The sequence below is a fragment of the Gallus gallus genome, chromosome 4 (genome assembly GCF_016699485.2).
Source record: "Gallus gallus isolate bGalGal1 chromosome 4, bGalGal1.mat.broiler.GRCg7b, whole genome shotgun sequence".
NCBI lineage: Eukaryota > Metazoa > Chordata > Aves > Galliformes > Phasianidae > Gallus > Gallus gallus.
The window spans coordinates 54,599,967-54,618,961 of record NC_052535.1 but is presented as its reverse complement, the minus strand read 5'-3'; the positions used below and the strand labels follow the sequence as shown (position 1 = coordinate 54,618,961).

Genomic DNA, 18,995 nt, shown 5'->3' with positions numbered 1-18,995 from the left:
GTAAGAGGACTGGAGAGTGACTGTGTTTGCGTTCCTGGCTGTCTCCCAGTGGGAGTAGGTGGAAAGGCTCAGCACTGCAGAGGGAAATTAGAGCAGAAACAGGGTACATAATGTGGTGTGTGGTCATCTCTTGATAGGGATGACCTCTGGGCATGCTGCCTCAGGCTGCTTTTAGTTTGGGCACTGGAGTCCCTGTTAATGTCATCTTTTCCTAGGTTTTATCACTGTAAAGTTGTAGATAGGATAGTTCAAGGAAACACGCTTGACATACGTTGTGGATAGAGGTTGTACTTTCATTAGAACTGATGTAGATGAACCCTACTAAATGCCTGAAGAAGAACTTGTGTGCTCAGAAGCTTGTCCAAGAAGGTGGGTATCACCTCCATCTGTGAAATTGGGCTGTATTTTAAGAAACTGTAATCTAATTATGTTATAGCTATATCTAAAGCTGGACTTGACTTCTGTGCTAACATTTTGTTGTCTTTGGTTTGGTTAAAAACAATTATTGTAGTTAAGTTGCTAAGAAGCTGCTGGCAGTGGTGAGGTGCAGGCTGCCCAGAGAAGCTGCAGATGCCCCATCCCAGGAGGGGTTCAAGGCCAGGTTGGATGGGGCATTGGGCAGCCTGATCTGGTGGGTGGCAGCCCTGCCCATGGCAGGGGTTTGGAAGTGGGTGGGCTCTAAGGTCCCTTCCAATCCAAGCCATTCTGTAACTCTAATATAATGCAAGTGTCCATGTAAGTCTTATTCTCAAGGTACCAATCTGTCATTGAATTCCAAATGTGGGATGCCTACTCGACCTCTGTACCTTTGAAAATGTTCCGTTATTTTGATGTTTGTGTGATTTTTAAACTCCTACCATTTAGCAACATGCTCAGAGGTACTTAGTTTTGACAACGGTATTATTTTTAATCAGGTTATTACTACACTTGTAGTACAGTGCGTGCTGCCTTTGAAAACTCGTTGCTGATCTTTGATCTAAAAATTTCCCTTTCTCTCCAAGGCATTAATACTTAGCAGTCGGCACAAGTACCTATTCCGGGGTGTGTGTGTGCTGTAGCAGCCCTGCAGCTGTGCTGTGTGCACTCACAAATCCTGAAAACTCTTGAGTGCTCTTTGAAAAGCAGCTATCAAATGCTCACCTGAAAGCAGGCAGAGGAATGTGCACTCTGAGTGTCATTTTAGAGGAGGTTGTTTATTCTTAAGTTTTGTTGTTACTTTCTAGATGTTTTTTGTTGTTTTGTGTGTTTTTTGTTTTATATCGGGGAGCTGGGTTTTGTTACATTTGGAGAACTGAAGTATTGAACAGCAGAGTAGAATAATTTGGGGAGATAACTCTTTGAAGTAATCTTTAAATCTTGAGAGTGACAAATCAAGAAGAGCATATTGAAATCAAAGACTGAAGCTGTATCTGATGAGTAACAGCTTTCCCCTCTCTTTCTACATGCTGCTTTTTGTTTGTACTAACTTAGTCAAAGTACATTTATGCTGACAGACAGTATCATAACTGTCTGAGAAATGAGTCAGAATTTGGGGGTAGGATTAAGTTCTTTGATGTGGAATAGGTTTAATTTAGCTTCTTTTTCTCATTGCCAATAATTTTGGAATGTGAATAAAATGCTGTGTATATACTTGACTTGATCTAGAGAAACATAACTAATAAATGCTGTTCACTCGAGCAATTAGAGCAGTGGTCTGGGACACAAGAGATCGGAATTTTGGTCCTGGCTGTGATTACTCAGATGTGATTTTATCAGGGAAAGTTTTTCTGTGCTATACGCCTTTGTTTCCCAATCTAATGATCCAGGGAGTAAGACGTTGTTTAGTAGATAGTCATGTTTATGAGAGAAATGATGCAGTTTGCATGCTGTCTTTAATCTTTTAATGATAATTAAAACATATCGTTGTAATATAAAAAGATGTATGCCTTTAAAACTATTTATATTGTTAAATGTAATTTCTGCACCAAGTGTAGTTTTCTACGGTTATATGTTGGTTTATTTTTCAGGCCTTGCTTGACACTCAGAATCTTTTGAGAACTCAGATTACAAATTTTACTTTCAACCTGGGATTTTCAGGGAAATTTTATCACACAGGTAAGAATGGAAAACTAAAATTACTTTCATTTTGTTGGTGTTCTTTGTACTATGATGTTCTTTCTTCCATGTTTCTTGGGGACGTAATTTGTGTGATATATCAAATAAATATTTTTCTTCTAAAGCTGTTACGCTGGGTTAACCCTTTGTTTGAGCTGTAGTCTCTATGAAACTAATCATGTAGGTAGAGTCTATAAATACATCTGCAGCTCCATTTCTCTGTTTAAATATATATATATATATATATATATATATATATTGTGGCCATTCTTTGCATAATAGTCTGATAAGGAGAAAAATGATTTGGAAGTAGGAGAGCCAGGCTGCAGTTTCTAAATGTGAGAAGACTAATCCATTCAGAAAAGACTGATTAAGAGGAATGTTCTTTTTCCTCCTACAAGCCAGGACAAGCCTGGACACAGGACCAAGAGAACTTAAAAAAGCCAGTTCAGTCTGGGATGACAGTTTTCTGTAGGATTTATACATGTTACATGTGTGTCATTGGATAACAGTGAAATCAGTCCTGAGAGTGAAATAAACTCTCTTAATGTTTCTTCATACTTCAATTCAAAGGACAAGAAATTTCAGTTCTAGAGAACTGCTACAGAACCTGTCCTGGGAAGTGGAAGGAGAGAAGCATGTAGGTGCATTTAATTTTTTTCCGCATCCATGCATGGAGTGCATGGAGAATTTAGGTGGTAATTTTAGATGAACAGAAACATCCCAGGATGAAGAATCTGAAATTTCTAGTAAAGTGCATTGCCTGCACTGGGGAATAGATTGAGTTCCTCCTTGCCTTTTATTAAAATTCGGTTCCTTTTGACCTGTTGTTGTGATCAATGGCACTAATCAAATGAAATGTTCTGCTGACTTTACTGAGCAATCTGTTGAGCAACCAAAGTTCATCCATTTGGATATTTTGACCTCTACCGTAGAGATACCATAGCAATACATCTTATGCATTAAAATAATTTTATACTTAAACCACTATAGCTATATGAAGAAGTAAAAGTTAAGGTATTGATTAGGATTTGATACAGAAGAAGCAGGTGCTCTCTGCTGACAAATAGAAAAAGGCATACTTGAAAAGTAGGACAATATCAGAGCCTGAAAGAGAGTCAGAAGACAATACAAGGCCATGTCATAGTTGAAGGATATTAATATGAAAATAGAAAAGGCAACATATGAAACAAACAGAAAAACAGGATTTATTCATAACCGGAGATACAAAGAACGTGAGTAAGCTTGATTGCTGTGCATGTTGAATAGAAGATGGAGGTGCATAACTCTTCTTGTGCGTAGTTGTGTACCTTGATCAGAATTACTTGCCATATTAAGAGGAAGTCTGTTATTTAGAGCTGAAAAGCTGAACAGAAGCGCTGTCCCTCCACAGGTTTCTTTTGGGCTCAGCAGAGATCAGCTAGACTTGCAAGGACCTCTGTCTTCCAGGTGTAACCTGCACAGTTCAAAGAGACTAACAATGTCTTAACTTCCTCACATTCAATGCATCACTTTCTCCATCCATTCCCACCCTTTCCTCTTCCCTTCTCTTGGCTAGAATGGCTTGGCAGAAACATCCTGGCTGCCAAGCCTGCCACCTGCCAGTGTCTCAGCAGGCAACGGTACTTTCAAGACTATTTTGTTTCAGTTGACAGCTCAGATACTTTGGAGGGAGCTTGCATGTGGGTTTCCTTGTTTTGGTTGACCAAGATTTGGCAAAGATATTGCAAGTTTGTAGTACAAACTGACCCAGTTACCAGCTGTAAGCTCAATGAGTTGAGCCTATCTTTGTTACAGCCCATCTCTTGCTGAGGCTTTCTTCTTTTCCTGAAGAAGGATTTTTTTTTTTTCTCCCTGACGTGGCTATTTTACAGCCTTTAACCACTCCTGTTACTTTCCTTAGTGGCAGGTGAACATGACATAGGGCCAATTAGGCTCATGTGGAGTCAAAAATCTAACAATCCTACAGGTGTTGATACATCATTATATACATCTGCCTCTATTTTTCCTTCATTATTTTAGTTCCTTCTGAGGTAAAGAGAAACTGGCAACAGTGGAGAAATGTTGGACAAGGTTTATTGGAGGAAAAAGGAGAAAACTGATAGGGTGAGTGAGAGTAAGGCCTTGCTGATGGAGAAAACAAAGGCTGAAAGACTGAAAAAGAGTTAGTATTACAAAATACTAAGAGAAAAAGGATTTGTAAACTGTGTTGATTTTTTTTGGAAGGAGTAGGAATAAGTGGCCTAGCAGTAGACAGGCACGTAGTGAAGATTGTTAAGGTGTAGCTTTTCAAAGTTTGGCTCATGCAGTCTTCATAAGGCAACCCATTAAGGAATTATTTAAGTGCGACAGTCTTTGACAGGACTAGCCTTTCAATAAAAGTGCACTGGGACTAGACTAAGTATCTGGGCTCAGGGGTTGGGGAGCGTCTGTCCTGATCTCTCAGCTCATTAGGCCCTGGTATTTCCCATCCCTGAAGTGCTGTCAGAGACACAGGCTAAGTCTCTGCTAGGAAATTATTTAGAGCTGAAGAGCAGGCGTGTTGCTGAAGGCAATGGTCATTGCTGTGGAGTTAACGGAAAAATCTCTGAAGTGCTCTTGGTCCAGGCCAGCCCCCCACTCCTTTGTGCACCGCAGCAGGAAGCAGGGGAAGGACCCATTCCCAGCAGGTTGCTAGAGTGCAGCTGCTTCTCTTGCTGACTGGAATTTATGAGCATCAAATTGGCCAGCTGGCTCAGGGTCAGGCCTGTCACCATCTTACTTACTGATGCAGTTATAGCATGAGAGGTCTAGGAGAGCAACACAGCTACATGCTACTGCCCAGGCAATTCCTATTAATCAGCATAGCGATTAGGAATTGCTGCAGGGTCTGTTCCAGGGCACTGCATCATTAGGAACAGATGAGGAGAGCACCTGAAAAGGCAGATCTGGGGACTGAGAAATAACTCAGTGAGTTCCAGCCACCTTTTGGGTACGTTTGAAGATGCAGGTTTCTGGGAACCTCTGAACAGGTTGTAACTGGAATGGTGAGAATTAGAAGGGAAATAAAAACAATTGCGTTATGCAAAATATTTTCAAAAGGCTGCTGGAAAAAAATATTTTCATATATCACTGGTAACAAAGGGAAAAGGAGTTTGATCAGAGAATAAATACAGTTTGGATAAGGAATACCAATAAAGAGCTACAGTATTTTCATTTATCCTAAACAGTCTTGTATGCAATTTCTCAACTTCTGTCCCTTAGCTTCTAATGTTATCGATACAGCACATGAATATGAGCATGGTACTGTACTATACATTCAAAATGCTGTGAAAATGGATCACCCAATCTTTTACCTGGCTATGGTTACTTCAAGGAGAAGAATGTGTACTTGGGAACGTTTAAAATCCTTAGTACTTTGAAAAGTCAAATTTTGTTTTGCTAATTTCCATCTTATGTCTTCAGATACTTGTAAGATCATAATGTACACTTCAAGGATTTATTTTTTTTTTTTCAGGCACTGAGGAGGAAGATGAAGGCGATGACCTGCTGCTGAGATCTGTGGATGAGTTTTGGTGGTTTCCCCATATGTGGAGCCACATGCAGCCTCATCTCTTCCACAATGAGTCGTCACTGGTGGAGCAGATGATCCTCAATAAAAAATTTGCCTTAGTGAGTAATATTTTTGCTTTTTGTATTGAATTTAGGTATTCAGAAACCATTGCTACTGTTCTTTAGGAAAATCAGTGCTGGCAGGAGCTGGAGAATTCATAACACTTCTATGAACTTGCTCTGTCCATGTTCTAACTACCTGAGTGCACAGAGTATCAACCACTCCCACCATGCCCAGACTAATACACTTTAAGAGAAGCAGGACAGAATACGTAAAATTTGGAAACATTCTAGTATGTTTTAGCAACGGGGCTGTGTAAACAACTAACAGATGTCTGGAAGACAAAAGCAGAGCATGGCACAATGCCTGTGCTCGAGATCTGCTGCCACAAATGCTTTTTCAGCTATTTTCAGTGGTCTCTTAGACTGGAAAACTTCAATGGAAATGTTATTATTTAGGTGTGTGTTTAGCATAGATAATAGGATTTGAGGGCTAATAGCAGTGGGAAGCTGTTGGACTAGTTGAATGTAACGACATAAAGAAGTGTTATGTCAGAATGCCTCCAAAAACACAACTTGTTTGTTGAAACATTTCTATTCTTCCAATGGCCTAATTTTTACTTCTCCCTGCTCAAAACACAGTGGCTGTTTTTTAGCTGGTAGGTAATTATTTTGTTCCTGTGAAGAAGAGATGGCTTTGAAATACTGATGCAAAAACCAGTATACTGATGGTTATGTGTCAGTGAGTGGAGGTGAAAGGCATAGATATATCGTCAATAAAACTTGTGCTTGAAACTTTTGCTTTAAAAAATGTGTGTGCTTTCTTCCTACCAAAAACTTTATCAAGTCTGCTGCAGTTTGTAATTATACTGAGTACAGGCCAGCTTGGTTTTACTGTTTTCCTTAAGGAAGCTTTTCAGTGAAGATAGGACTATGAAAATTTAAACACTGTGTTTTTTCTGAAAGGTCCACTCAAAATTAAATTAGTTCTTGTGTGATGGAAAAGGACCTAAGACATCTCCTAGGCTTAGTCTACATGATGTAACTATTAAAGTGTTTTACTAGAAAACACTTCATCAATTCCTATTCTCTACTTTCAGTACTCCTAATACTTAGAGATATTTTATATTAAACTTTTTTCATGTCTGAAGCTTTGTATAGCAGCCTGCTACTCGTTTCATTCGCTTAAAGTATTGAGATTAACAACAAGGATCAGTGTTCTCCCTATTTGAAAGAAGCTGAAAATGCTGATGCCTTATCAAACTAAATGTGCATAGTGTGTGTGAAATACTCAACTTGGGAATTAGTGACTGAAATCTATGAGATACTAATACATTGAATATGATAGGTTTCATAATTAGAATAAAAGATACTGGTTACATATTTATTTCTGCATATTGTAAAACTTGAAAAAGAAATCTTAAAATCCAGACATTTATTTAGAGCTAAATGAGGAAGATTAAATGAGACATTAGAGAATACAATTTCTTACATGTTCTGTAGAGATTATTCTTTCTGATGTTTATGCATGCTTAAGTGAAGTAGAAAAGATTAAGATGAAAGGAAGAGGAATTTAAATATCTGTGATGGAATTAAATAGTGTAAAGCTGCGTAACAGATCGTGTCACCACTCTTTTATCTCCCAAGCACTAAAAACCAAGGCCAGATCTTACTCATTCCTGCTGTGGTACATTATGCATACTACACTCCAGCTGCAGAGCCACAGATTACATGCACCATGGGTGTGGTATGATCATTGAAGTGGTGCCTTGGTCTTATTGAGGAGCACTGAGACCTTTCCTGAATTCCAAAAGCTACGCCAACCTCAGGGTGATAAAATCTTATGTCCCATTTTGTGTTCTTAGTGTGCCATAAATGGCCATAGGGAAATAATAATTACAACTGTATTTTAAATATTAAGAAGTCAGGGTTCTCCATTGAGATTAAACTATACCTATCTGTTAAACACACCACTATGCTGTGAGAAAACAATAGCTTTCTTCCCATTAATATTTAACATTTTTCTTCTTATTTCTCGTGTTCTTCTGGAGCAGAAACAAATGCTGTTCCTTGTGAATTAGCTTTGATTTGAGCTGTTAGTAAAGCTATCATATCTTACTTAGATACATACAATATTGAATCTTTACTATTTAAACTTACCACAAATAATAAACATTAAGAATGCGTAGGTGCATCTTCATTTGTGCATGAACATACGCCCACCTATGCGTACAAAAACTCATGCTTTCCACCCTCTATGCACCTACGTATTTGTGACTCAAGGACAATTTACCCATTTTGGTTGAGGAACTTCTAAAGAAAAGGATATCTGCAATGAAAGCCACAGTAAAATTCAAGAGATTCACTGCTCTGGAAAGTAAAGCACATGTAAATAAGAGAAAAATCTCTTACAGCATTTGGGAATGAAGGGATGTATTTGGTTTTCAGTGTCAAACACTTGCGTTATTGATTTCTACTATGTGACTGGAAACACAGAGGATCCAGTAGATGTGATTTAAAAAATATCATAGCTTCTGTGTAAAATTCTTGGGTATTTTAAATTACAGTATCTGTTTGTACCTGGTTATTTGGACAGCAGTGAAGCATGTAACATTTTTTATATATTACATTTATTGCTGTAATGTGGTCTTCCATGTAATGAGTTGTTTATACGTCGCTTGGTTTATGTACCAAATATTTGTGAGTGTGTGATAGTGGAAACAAATGAAGCTGTGCAGATTCTGTACTTCAGGTAGCACAGGAACTTTTCAATGTAGGCAGAAGAAGAATGTCTCTTTCAGGATTTTTTTCATTGCTGTATTGTGTGGGGTCTGTTCAGCATCCTCGTAGTGTGTCATGAGCACTTCCTACAGAACGCACTTCCTGCTCAGGCTTTTCTTTCTTGTCAAAAAGACTTCTTTCAAGTCTACCTAATCTCCTTTCATGTTAAATCCCTTATGTAAAAATTGGGACAGTTCTCATATTTTTCAGCATACCACTTTTTAAAATGTGTACCCTGTTTTTCTTGTCTTTGCCCTCCTGTCCATCCAGTACATCAGCTTTCACGCAGTAGCTCTCCAGAAAAAGATGAAGAAAGATTATTTTTCTAAGGTCATGAGCCCACTTTTCTTTGAGATAAGACTTAAGAGCTTTTTGTATTCCTTAGTAATTGTTTTATTCAATGGAAGGAACCCAAGTATCACCTACCTCTTATCTTTTCACATGAAGAGTAATTGGAAAATATGGTGAAGATGATGGTACAAATAATATATATATATAAAAAAAACCTCTTAGACAATGCAAAGGTTTTGTTTACAAAGGCAGTTTTTCAAAATGTTGCAACACAACAGCATTGTATGGATAAGCAGAAATATGTGCTTGTGTGCTCTTCTTTTGAAAGAAAATAGAAAAAGTGTCAAAATTCATTAGAGTACATTGGAAACCAGAAGCTGGAAAGAAAATAACTGAATCTCAAGAGAAAGTAATGCTAGCAAGGTCAGTTAAATGAAAGAAGTCTGCAAAAATGACAGATTTACTACAAAAGGGGTTATTCTAGAACATCTGCTTATTATCTTCATTTTTACACATCACAGTTTTTTCTCTTTATTTAAATTACGTTAAAATGGTTGTTTTTTGAATATGATATTATGCTGCTAGCAGACTAGAAGAGAAATAGGATGATCTTTTGTGAAATTCAACTAAGTAATTGTGTAAGGACATATAGTGGAAATCAGTTTTTTTTTATTGTAAGTGCCAAATGCCATTTTGTTGTGTATGTGCCAGTACTTTTCTCTCTCAATACGTAGTTTGTGAGCAAATTCCTTGTAAGAACTTGAAAGAGTGCAGAAGTGCTTAATGCACTGATTAAAGAAATCAGCATAAAAAATGTTTATGTCACTCTTCCCTCCATACTTGTAAAAATACTTACTCAAGTCCTAAGTTTCAAAATCCTGTTTCATCTTCACCATGCTGCCTTCCATCACTGTTATATACTAAAGCATATTGTAATGTCACCATTATTTATGTTTCAGACCTATTCTCAATCTCTCACAAAGGATTACTGAAATGCCAAAATACTGTTTCTTAATTTTTTGAAAGCAGTTGTTCTGTTGTGTTTTAGGAACATGGTATTCCAACTGATATGGGCTATGCAGTGGCTCCTCACCATTCTGGAGTATATCCAGTGCATGTTCAACTTTATGATGCCTGGAAAAAGGTCTGGAATATCAGAGTTACTAGCACAGAAGAATACCCACATCTGAAACCTGCGAGGTATAGACGAGGCTTCATCCACAAAAATATAATGGTGAGTTGTATTTCTGATCATATTACCAGCACTCCTAGAATCATACAATGGTTTGGGTTGGAAGGGACCCTTAAGATCATCTAGTTCCAACCCCTCTGCTATAAGCAGGGACACCTCCCACTAGACTAGGTTGCTCAAAGCTCTGTGCAGCCTGGTGTTGAACGTCTTCAGGGTGGGAACATCCACAACCTCTCTGGGCAACCTGTTCCATTGTTTACTGCTGGGCAACCACCCTCGCAGTAAACAATTTCTTCCTGATATCTAGTCTAAATTTACCCTTTTCCAGTTTAAAGCCATTTCCCCTTGTCTTGTTGCTACATGCCCTTATGAAAAGTCCCTCATCAGCTTTCCTGTAGGCTCCCATTCAGGTACTGGAATGCCACTGTAAGGTCCCCCCAGCACCTTCTCTACTACAGGATGAAGAGCCCCATCTCCCTCAGCCTGTTTTCGTAGGGGAGGTGCTCCAGCCCCCTTATCATCTTTGTAGCCCTCCTCTGGACCCGCTTGAATGGCTGGATGTCCCTCTTTTGTTGGGGGTCTCAGATCTGGACACAGTACTCCAGGAGGGGTCTAACAATAGCAGAGCACAGGGGCAGAATCACTTCCCTCGACCTGCTGGTCACTCTTCTTTTGATGCAACCCAGAATGCAGTTGGCCTTCTGGACTGCAGGGGCGCACTTCTGTCTCATATTGAGTCTTTCATCAATGGACACCACTAAATCCATCTCCTCGGAACCACTCCTACATAACCTCTGCCCAACATATATTCGTGCTTGGGATTGCCCTGGCCCAGGTGCAAGACGTTGCACTTGCATTTTACAAATTCCTTATTTCTAAGTGGAAAAAACATACCCTGGAAGTTCACATTGTAAGAAACGCATATTGTTTTGCATAAGTAGCAAGTTATGTTTGACAGTATCTTGTTAGTTAAAATCAGTCTTTTGCTGATGATGTTACTGCTAAAGAAGGTGGTCTCCAGGAACCCTGCTGTTAACAGACTGTTAACTGTTCTGTTTCTACTGTTAAATACTGATTCAGAGGTCTCAAGAAAATAGTCAACTTTGCATGTTTTAACCGAATGAGTTAGATTTTTAGCAGGTTTTAAATTTACACACTACCATTAACTGCAGGAGAATTTTGCCAGTTTATTCCATCTGAGAATTGGATCTTTATGCATCAATATTTTTTCTTTCATTTGAGCTATGCTCGGTTGACCTTATTTTGCTTTTTACAGTACAGAAATATGAATTGTGCTTTGCATTGTTACTTAACCCCCAGCTAGGTTTTGGGTCCAGGTGGTCGGTCTGGATGCACAGCAAACACCTACAAGGTGAAGGGAAGGAAGCCTCCCCCTCAGGCTGTGAAAATGCACAACTGACGCAGCTACAAATCAAATCACACAAGTTTTCTGTATTACATAATTCACAGTGTAGTTTACTGACAGCAGTGTTTGCCTGAAGTGTTGTGAATACCAACATGGAAGGCATTATCCTAATACCTTTGGGTCACTGAGACACAAGCTATTTCTGATTCAGATAGCATCATTATCTGCAGACTGTTTCAAAACAACTTTCAGAAATACTTGATGATATGTGCTTGAGTAGCTTTGTTCTGGAGCATGTAGGGAATTGGTGAACAGGAAAGATACTGGTGTGTGTACCATGTTATACCTCTGGATACAGCCACAGTTTTGGAGGGTCTTGTGCCTTAGCACAAGACTGTTGCTGAGCTTCTCACTTAATTTTGATATTGTCCTCCTATTACCATGGATACTGCTTTTCTAAGTGGAATAATAATATGTCAAAGTTTTAATGTTCTGCTCTATTTTGGCGTGAATTAAGATTAAATGATCTGCAGATATCCAGGAAGAAGCTGACACCATACAGATTTGAGCTAAAGTTTATTCCCCTTAAAGCATTAGTGGTATGTGAGGGGAAAAAAAAGAAAAGTGTGGTTATGCTCAGAGGTCATAGAGCACTTGAGTAAGACTGATTGACTCTGAGAATCTCCAGAAATCTCTTTCATAAACTTTTGTTAAAGCATACCAGTTGAAGATACACAGTGACATGCATTTAGCACAAAGAAAAAGGACAGTGGGGCCAAACACAGTATGCTGAGAACAATTGTGTAAAACCACCTGTTTAGGAGTCTCAACCTTTCAGTTCTCCAGGGCAAACACATTTATAGTTTACATGTGTGGGCTTATAGTGATGAATATATACAGTAATAAAGTCGTTGTGTAAGACTTGCCAGACCATTTCCTGTTCAGTACATCTTCATTCACTGTCTCTATGAAGAATTGTTCTCGTATTTCATCAGTGAAATCCAAAGGTTTTAAATAAGCATATGCAATTTTAGAGCAAGAAAACAAATTCCATACGTTTTATGGCAACACAGAATTTACAAGCCATGATCACAGCATCCTGCATAATATCAAAAGATGCTGAGAAATGTAAATACAAAAGACAGAGTACCTACAAAACCACAGTACCTGTCAAGTAAGAGAATAGCATGTTGGAGAAGTTTAAAGTATTATATAATAAATGTTCTAAATTGGACTAAAAGATTTGACAATAGTCTCAGTTTAAGAATTATACATGACCATCAATCTTCAGCTGTTGAATTTCCATAAAGAATAGATGTAACTGAAATGTTCCCCAGCAAATTTTTTTCTGAGTTTGAGAGAAAATATTTTGAGATTCTACTGGGAATTTTAAGTGCACTTATTCGATTTGTGTATTCAAAAGATTTGTTCTTTGCATGTCTTCAAAAGTACATGCTTTTGTTTCTGCTACTTCTTGTTGCAACTGGTCTTATAAAACTAACACAGCTGAGTGAGAAGAAACTATTTCTTATAATATGAATAAAATCCATAAAACAAAGAAAGAAAAAAAAATAGTAAGACTCATCACAACAGTGTAGCATTACTATTATGGGTGATACCTAAGCCAAAAAAAAAAAAAAGATTTCAAATTGTAGTTTAAACATATAGCAAAATTATCTTTTAAATAAAAGATGGAACTGATAAATACAAATAGATTGAAGTATTTTAGACTACATTTCAAATTATTTTAGAATTTTAGGAATATTTGATGTTCAGACTTCACACACATTATTAAGACTGGGGAATATGGACGCAGTTAGTATGAAGAAGTTGCTTAATTGTGACATACCTACTGAGATCAGTCTTCAATTTCAAAGAAAATATGATGTGTTATGACTCAGAATAAAATCACTGCTTCTTTCTGTAAGCTCCATTTATTCTTCCGTCAGTGTATTAATTCAACTAAATCACTGTTGACTTTTGGCAACACTGCACTGCCAAAACTACAGAGTAGTTGTCACAAAGGAACATTATCAGTTGTGTTACTTATCTGGCTTTTATTATCTCATGAAATGTATGAACGGTTTTGGTTTGTGAATTTCTCTTGAATCTTTTGTTGCTTTTTTTTTAAATTAAATTCAGGTGCTTCCTAGGCAAACTTGTGGCTTATTCACCCACACTATTTTCTATAAAGAGTATCCTGGAGGCCCAAAGGAACTAGACAAAAGTATCCAAGGTGGAGAGTTGTTCTTCACGGTGGTTCTCAATCCAGTGAGTACAATGTCATTTTGAAACTATTTGAAAAGAATTAGTTGAAGGAGAATTGAATAAGTGCTTCAAGGCTAATCAGAGCTGGTATCCATATAGTAATGATTTCTCACAGAGTTAGTTCTTGTGCCTTTTCAATTAATGAATTTAAAATGTAATATTATGTATGTTCTGTTAGTCATACAAAATTAATCTCAACATTTTTGAATACTGTTTTGTTAGTAATGTAGTAGTAGAAACATTTCTTGTTCTGATTTACTTCTGCATGAAATATGAGCTCTGAAATTTAATTTTTAAGAGAAATAAAGTATTAAGAACTGGTATTACTGTGAGACAAGTGCCTAAGATGCAATCCATTATCCTGCTCTTCAGAACTCATAGAATGTTGAGAACACCCATTGATTTGAGAAAGTTGCAAGCAAGAAGTGCTGGCACATAAACCTGTTATGAGAATGTTCAGTTGCTGTTCTATAAAAGCTTCAAGGAAAAGATTGAAATAAGTGAACCACTGAATTAATGTTTCTGTTTAACCTTTCATTTATATTTAATAGAATAAAGAACAAACTAGGGTATGAAGGTACTGAATATTGACAGAATAGAGCAGTACGGTGTTTCAAAATGGCACCAAATTAGGCCAGTTGCATTAAAACCGACCTCTTAGACAAGATTTTCTGTTAATTTTTCATCTGAAGTTAAATTGAACTGAAATTTAAAAGGATTGAAGACAGATGCTGTTTTGTTGGAGAACCATGTAAATAAAATTTACTGCACCTGCTTTATCCAAATTTAATTTCTAGGACTGGGTTTTCCAGAACACTCAAAGCTGAACAAAGCATATTTCCACTCAAATCCTTTGGAATAATAGCCAACGTACTTTTGTGCCTTTTTTAGTCCTCTATAATTTCATGAAAGTTCAGTGGAAAAACAAAAAACAAACAAACAAAAGCCAAGAAACTTCTGCCAACTACTTTAGCAATTCATATGCAGGTCTATTTTTCAAACCTTGGACTCATCGAGGCTGTTATTTTGATTCTCTGAGAGTAGTTACTGTGTTTTGTTCTCCTTTATTTTTCATGTCACATACCAAATGTAGGGAAGAAAAGCTTCACTTTCTCTACGCACACGGGCTGCCTACTAGAGGATGGTGGTATGTCCCAATCCTAAATTTAATATTTATCATGTCAGGCAAGGCACGTTAAGAGAGGTGAGGCCTGGAAAATTCTTTAGAGGAGAGGGCATTGCTACCATAGCAATGCTTCGGAATTTTGGTAGATCCAAAGTAAGAGTTTCTAGCTCAACAAAGGAGACTTCGAGGAAACCATATTGTAGCAACACTTTGAGTCAGAACAAACTGTATTCTATGTTGGAAACACAGCCATAACTTAGCCAAAAACTTTTTTACGACAGCAGTGAGACAGCAAAACTTAATGTGGTTGCTTGAAGCATAACCCTTTCAAAATGAAAGAATAGAGAATGGAGGAAAGACAAAACAGTAAAACAACTATGGCTATTGATATAAATCAAGCACATTATAGCATACTGCCTTACCTATTTGCATGCGAGTACAGAAATGTGTTTTTAGATAGTACTTCGTGATCTCTGATTTATGCATTGCTATGTGGACTGTACAATCACATAGTTCTGAGAAATGTGACATCCCCGATACAATGCAGGCTAAAAGAAGGGAAGTTATTTTTTTCTAAATAAAACTGTAAATGAATATCATACCAAAATATGAATTGTTGTAATCTCTTTAAGGAGTGCCTTTGAAAAGATGATGTGACAGGGTTTTTATACATATATATATATGTATAAAATATATGCATTTGAACAGTTTGTAAAGTTGTAAGCATTGGTCTGGCAGGTAACCGATTTGAAGATCAGGTTTTGCATCTTTGGTTGTTTTTTGTTTTATTTGTGGTACTTTTATTTGTGCCACTTTGTACCCCCATTTACATGTCAGGGTTTTATACATTTATCAAATTATAAAGTGACAGATTGAATTTCTTAAGCTTTCCTGTGTTTCATTAGAACTGTCAGGATTGCTGTCTGGAGAAATGAACATGAAATATCCAGCCTTTCAGAGGACAGAAAAAATCTATTAGGAGATGTTTTCGAAACATTTTTTGTCACTGGTGAAAAACCTATTAAGAAGGAACATTAGCTAGAAATCATTACAGTTTCATCTCAAGAGTAAATAAATATTTCATTTTAAAAAATGGAAAATGTGGGTGTAAATTAAATGCAAATCTTAACAAAGGCCTTCATTATATTTCCTGATTTATTTTGGATTTCTAATCTAAAGTGAACGTAGTTTTTTTGAAGTATAAGTTGTAAGAATGTTACTTTAGGAATTGAATACTACTCTATATAGAAGTAAATGCCCCTATGAATAATACTCATATTTTCTGTGCAGTCTGGTCGTGTAATGGCAGCTAGTCACATGAGAGGCTCTGCTTCCTTATAGTACACTGGAATAAATCTAAAAAAAAGCACCAAACCATATGTGAATCTATGAGCTTTTTGACATGAGAGCCAGTATTGTTGTCATTTTCCCAAGGCATTCTATAGTCAGAGGTCTTGCCAGTAAGAAAGGCATCAGACTGCAGAGGAAATCCTGCTCTGCAATTGATCTCTACTGTCAATGTGGGAAATAGGAATTGGTATCTAATCTAATAAGAATTGGTAGCTAATCTTATGGTCTACAAGCTGTATTTATTTGGTATGTATTTATGAGCCCTCACTGCTGGTTAAATTGTGATCTGGTAGTGGCTGTAAAATGATCTTTATGTCTATTCCCATTGTGTTCATAAAGCATTCAGAATGCTGAAGTGCCATGAAGCTAAAAAAAAAAAAAAAAAAAAGCCTGAATAGTACTAAACCATGTTATCTACTTCTTGAATAATATTTAATATTCACTTCTTCTGTTTAAGATCTTGCTGACTACAGTGGCCCTTAAACAAAATCATACTATATCAGGATCTTGCACAAAATTTTTTACACACACACACACACACACACACACACAAAAAGCCTTCAGCAGCAGCCCTGTATTGCTAGTATACAGGTATTAATTGCCCCCTGTTATCTGCTAGATAATTGCCTTACAGGGGGATTGTGTGACTTGCACAAATTTATACAGGGCAGTCTGTAGCAAAGCTACAAGGAAAACCTGGATTGCACTCTTAGAGGAGTGGATGCGTGTAAGAGCACGAAGTTGGTTTTTTCTCCAGCTTCCCAGTGCTTTAGTAAACTTTCTTATACAAGAGAACCTGGATGTCAGTGGAGACAGCTGGCAAAGAGGTATAACTGCTTCTAAGTGAAACTATATTAAGAGAGTCACAAGAAGAGATGATCCTATTAATTAAAAGGAGACTGAATTGAGCATATTTGCATTTTAGCTTCATTTTGAAATGTTTAAACAATAGCAGGCTTCTGGCTTTGCTGTGCTTAACTGCATATCCCAGAGTAAGTAAAGCCTACTGCTAGTTTTGTGAAAAATTGCATCCCTTTATAAAAAAAAATATTATTTCTTTATCAGTTTATTTATTTTGCATTAGGTGCACCAGAATCATTCTCAAATAAACCCCAGCTGACTTTTGCAACACTTAAATTAGGATATTTAAATAAATGAAGAATCTTTACTGACATTAAGACATTCAGCAAGTGTTTTGCTTGATAAAGGTGTTAGAAATTTCAGTGACTCCAGATTCTATCTGCAATATTCAGTGAAATTTTTAATTAATAAAGCAGATTTCCATTAAATGTCCTTTAGAATTAGAATGTACCAGACAAGAATCTGCTAAAGACAGCACTGCATATTCCAGCGTTTTCTCTAACGATGTACACGTACTCCCACAGGATCAGCAATTAGAGATTAGCTATTAGAGCAGCTTCTGTCAAATCAACACTTGACAGTCACAGAATGTTCAAAGAAGTAAAGGACTCACCTATACCTGCAGCTGATGGAGGCTACAGAGAAACAAACAAATTGAACAGCTCTTGTTCTCCTAAATGCTGCATGGCCAGCAATCTCAATTGACATGTGAATGGTGCACTACCTTACTCTGTCCTACATAGACAAGGGGAGAATGAGTTCACTGTTCTCTGAAATACCTTGCTTGTTGTTAACAGTGAGTTTCTATATTCTATGGAACATACGCTAATTGATCATCATAGCATTTCCTTCTCATTGCCATTCTTATTAGTGAGATAGGTATATCCGTGTTCCTTATTCTTCAAGGCACTAACACATTGTGAAAGGGATAGGGGAGAAAATAATACAGAGATATGTATTATGACATTGTAGAAATCCAAGCTCATCAAGAGCCCTCTGTAGACACAATCTTATGTGTAAAACTGGAAGCAGTTGACTGAAGAAGACTACAAAGAACTAAGAAAAACTCCACTTTGAAGGGAAATCAAAATGATCGGTACTTATTATATTTGAAAAGACATCTGAAATTTCCTGGAGAACTTAGGCAATGAACTCTCTTCAGATGTCCTGAAACAGAAAACCAGCCAATTAAATGAGAGTGAGAATTTAAATGAGAATTCTATCAGGATCTTTCTTCATAATAATGTTTTTCACATTAAGAACCTAAATTTGAATTATAGAATTGAATTTGGTTGGATATTTGTGACTGCAGTAGTTGATAAGACACGGATTCCATGTAAATGTTCATGCTTTATGTTACCCTTAAGTACAGGGAAGACTTTCATAGAAGATTATATTTCACATGCCTCTCTGCTGTAGAATGTGCAGTACTTTCTTCATACATATCTGCTGCCATCTGCTTCTGTAGACATTGTTCAACATAAGACAGGCCAGATGCAGGGCAAGCTTACTAGTTTCATTGCTTGGTTGTTTTGTTTTGTTTTTGTTTTTTTTTTAGGTTTGTTTGGGTTTTTTTAGCTTATTGTTTTTCTAAGTGCAAAATTTCAGTTATGAAAAGAAAATTTATGAAGCAGACTGATGCTATTAAATGCAGTATCTCTCATCTGCTTTCTACAAGTTCATTAGATTTTATTGCTAGAGTCAATTTGTTAATCTATTTGCTTTAGTTTTCAAATCTTCGTGTGGAAGATGTGTTTTGATTCTAGAAAACCCAGTTTTTCGTAATATAAGACTAACTTCCTTGAGGAACATGGTCCGAAGCAGTGTTTTATGCCTTTCCCTTTCCATTAAAATCATTAAGAGTTAAGCTGTACCAGTTTAAGTTAGTAGAAGATGTTCATGACCTAGTCCCAGATATGCCAGGATATTTTTCATTTGAATGTGGAATATAAAAATCAGGAGCTTTGCAGTCCTGCCAGTTGGATTTTTAAGGCAAATTGCACTTCCTAAGAATCTCCCATATCTTTTCTGCCTCCAAGAAAAACAAACACCAAAGAATTTAGTAATTGCACAGC

At 37.0% G+C, this 18,995-nt stretch overlaps 1 protein-coding gene across 7 annotated transcripts in view; it reads left to right on the top strand.

The window, feature by feature from the left end:
* The window catches only part of NDST3 (N-deacetylase and N-sulfotransferase 3), a 76,139-nt gene that overhangs the window by 29,565 nt on the left and 27,579 nt on the right, over nucleotides 1-18,995 (top strand). For all 7 annotated transcript variants that reach the window (XM_025150374.3, XM_046940417.1, XM_015276359.4 and 4 more), the window contains 4 exons: nucleotides 2,007-2,094; nucleotides 5,591-5,745; nucleotides 9,806-9,991; nucleotides 13,458-13,586. In XM_025150374.3, the coding sequence (XP_025006142.2) occupies nucleotides 5,662-5,745; nucleotides 9,806-9,991; nucleotides 13,458-13,586 (399 nt within the window). In that variant the 5' untranslated portion in view covers nucleotides 2,007-2,094; nucleotides 5,591-5,661. The remainder of the gene's footprint in view (nucleotides 1-2,006; nucleotides 2,095-5,590; nucleotides 5,746-9,805; nucleotides 9,992-13,457; nucleotides 13,587-18,995) is intronic.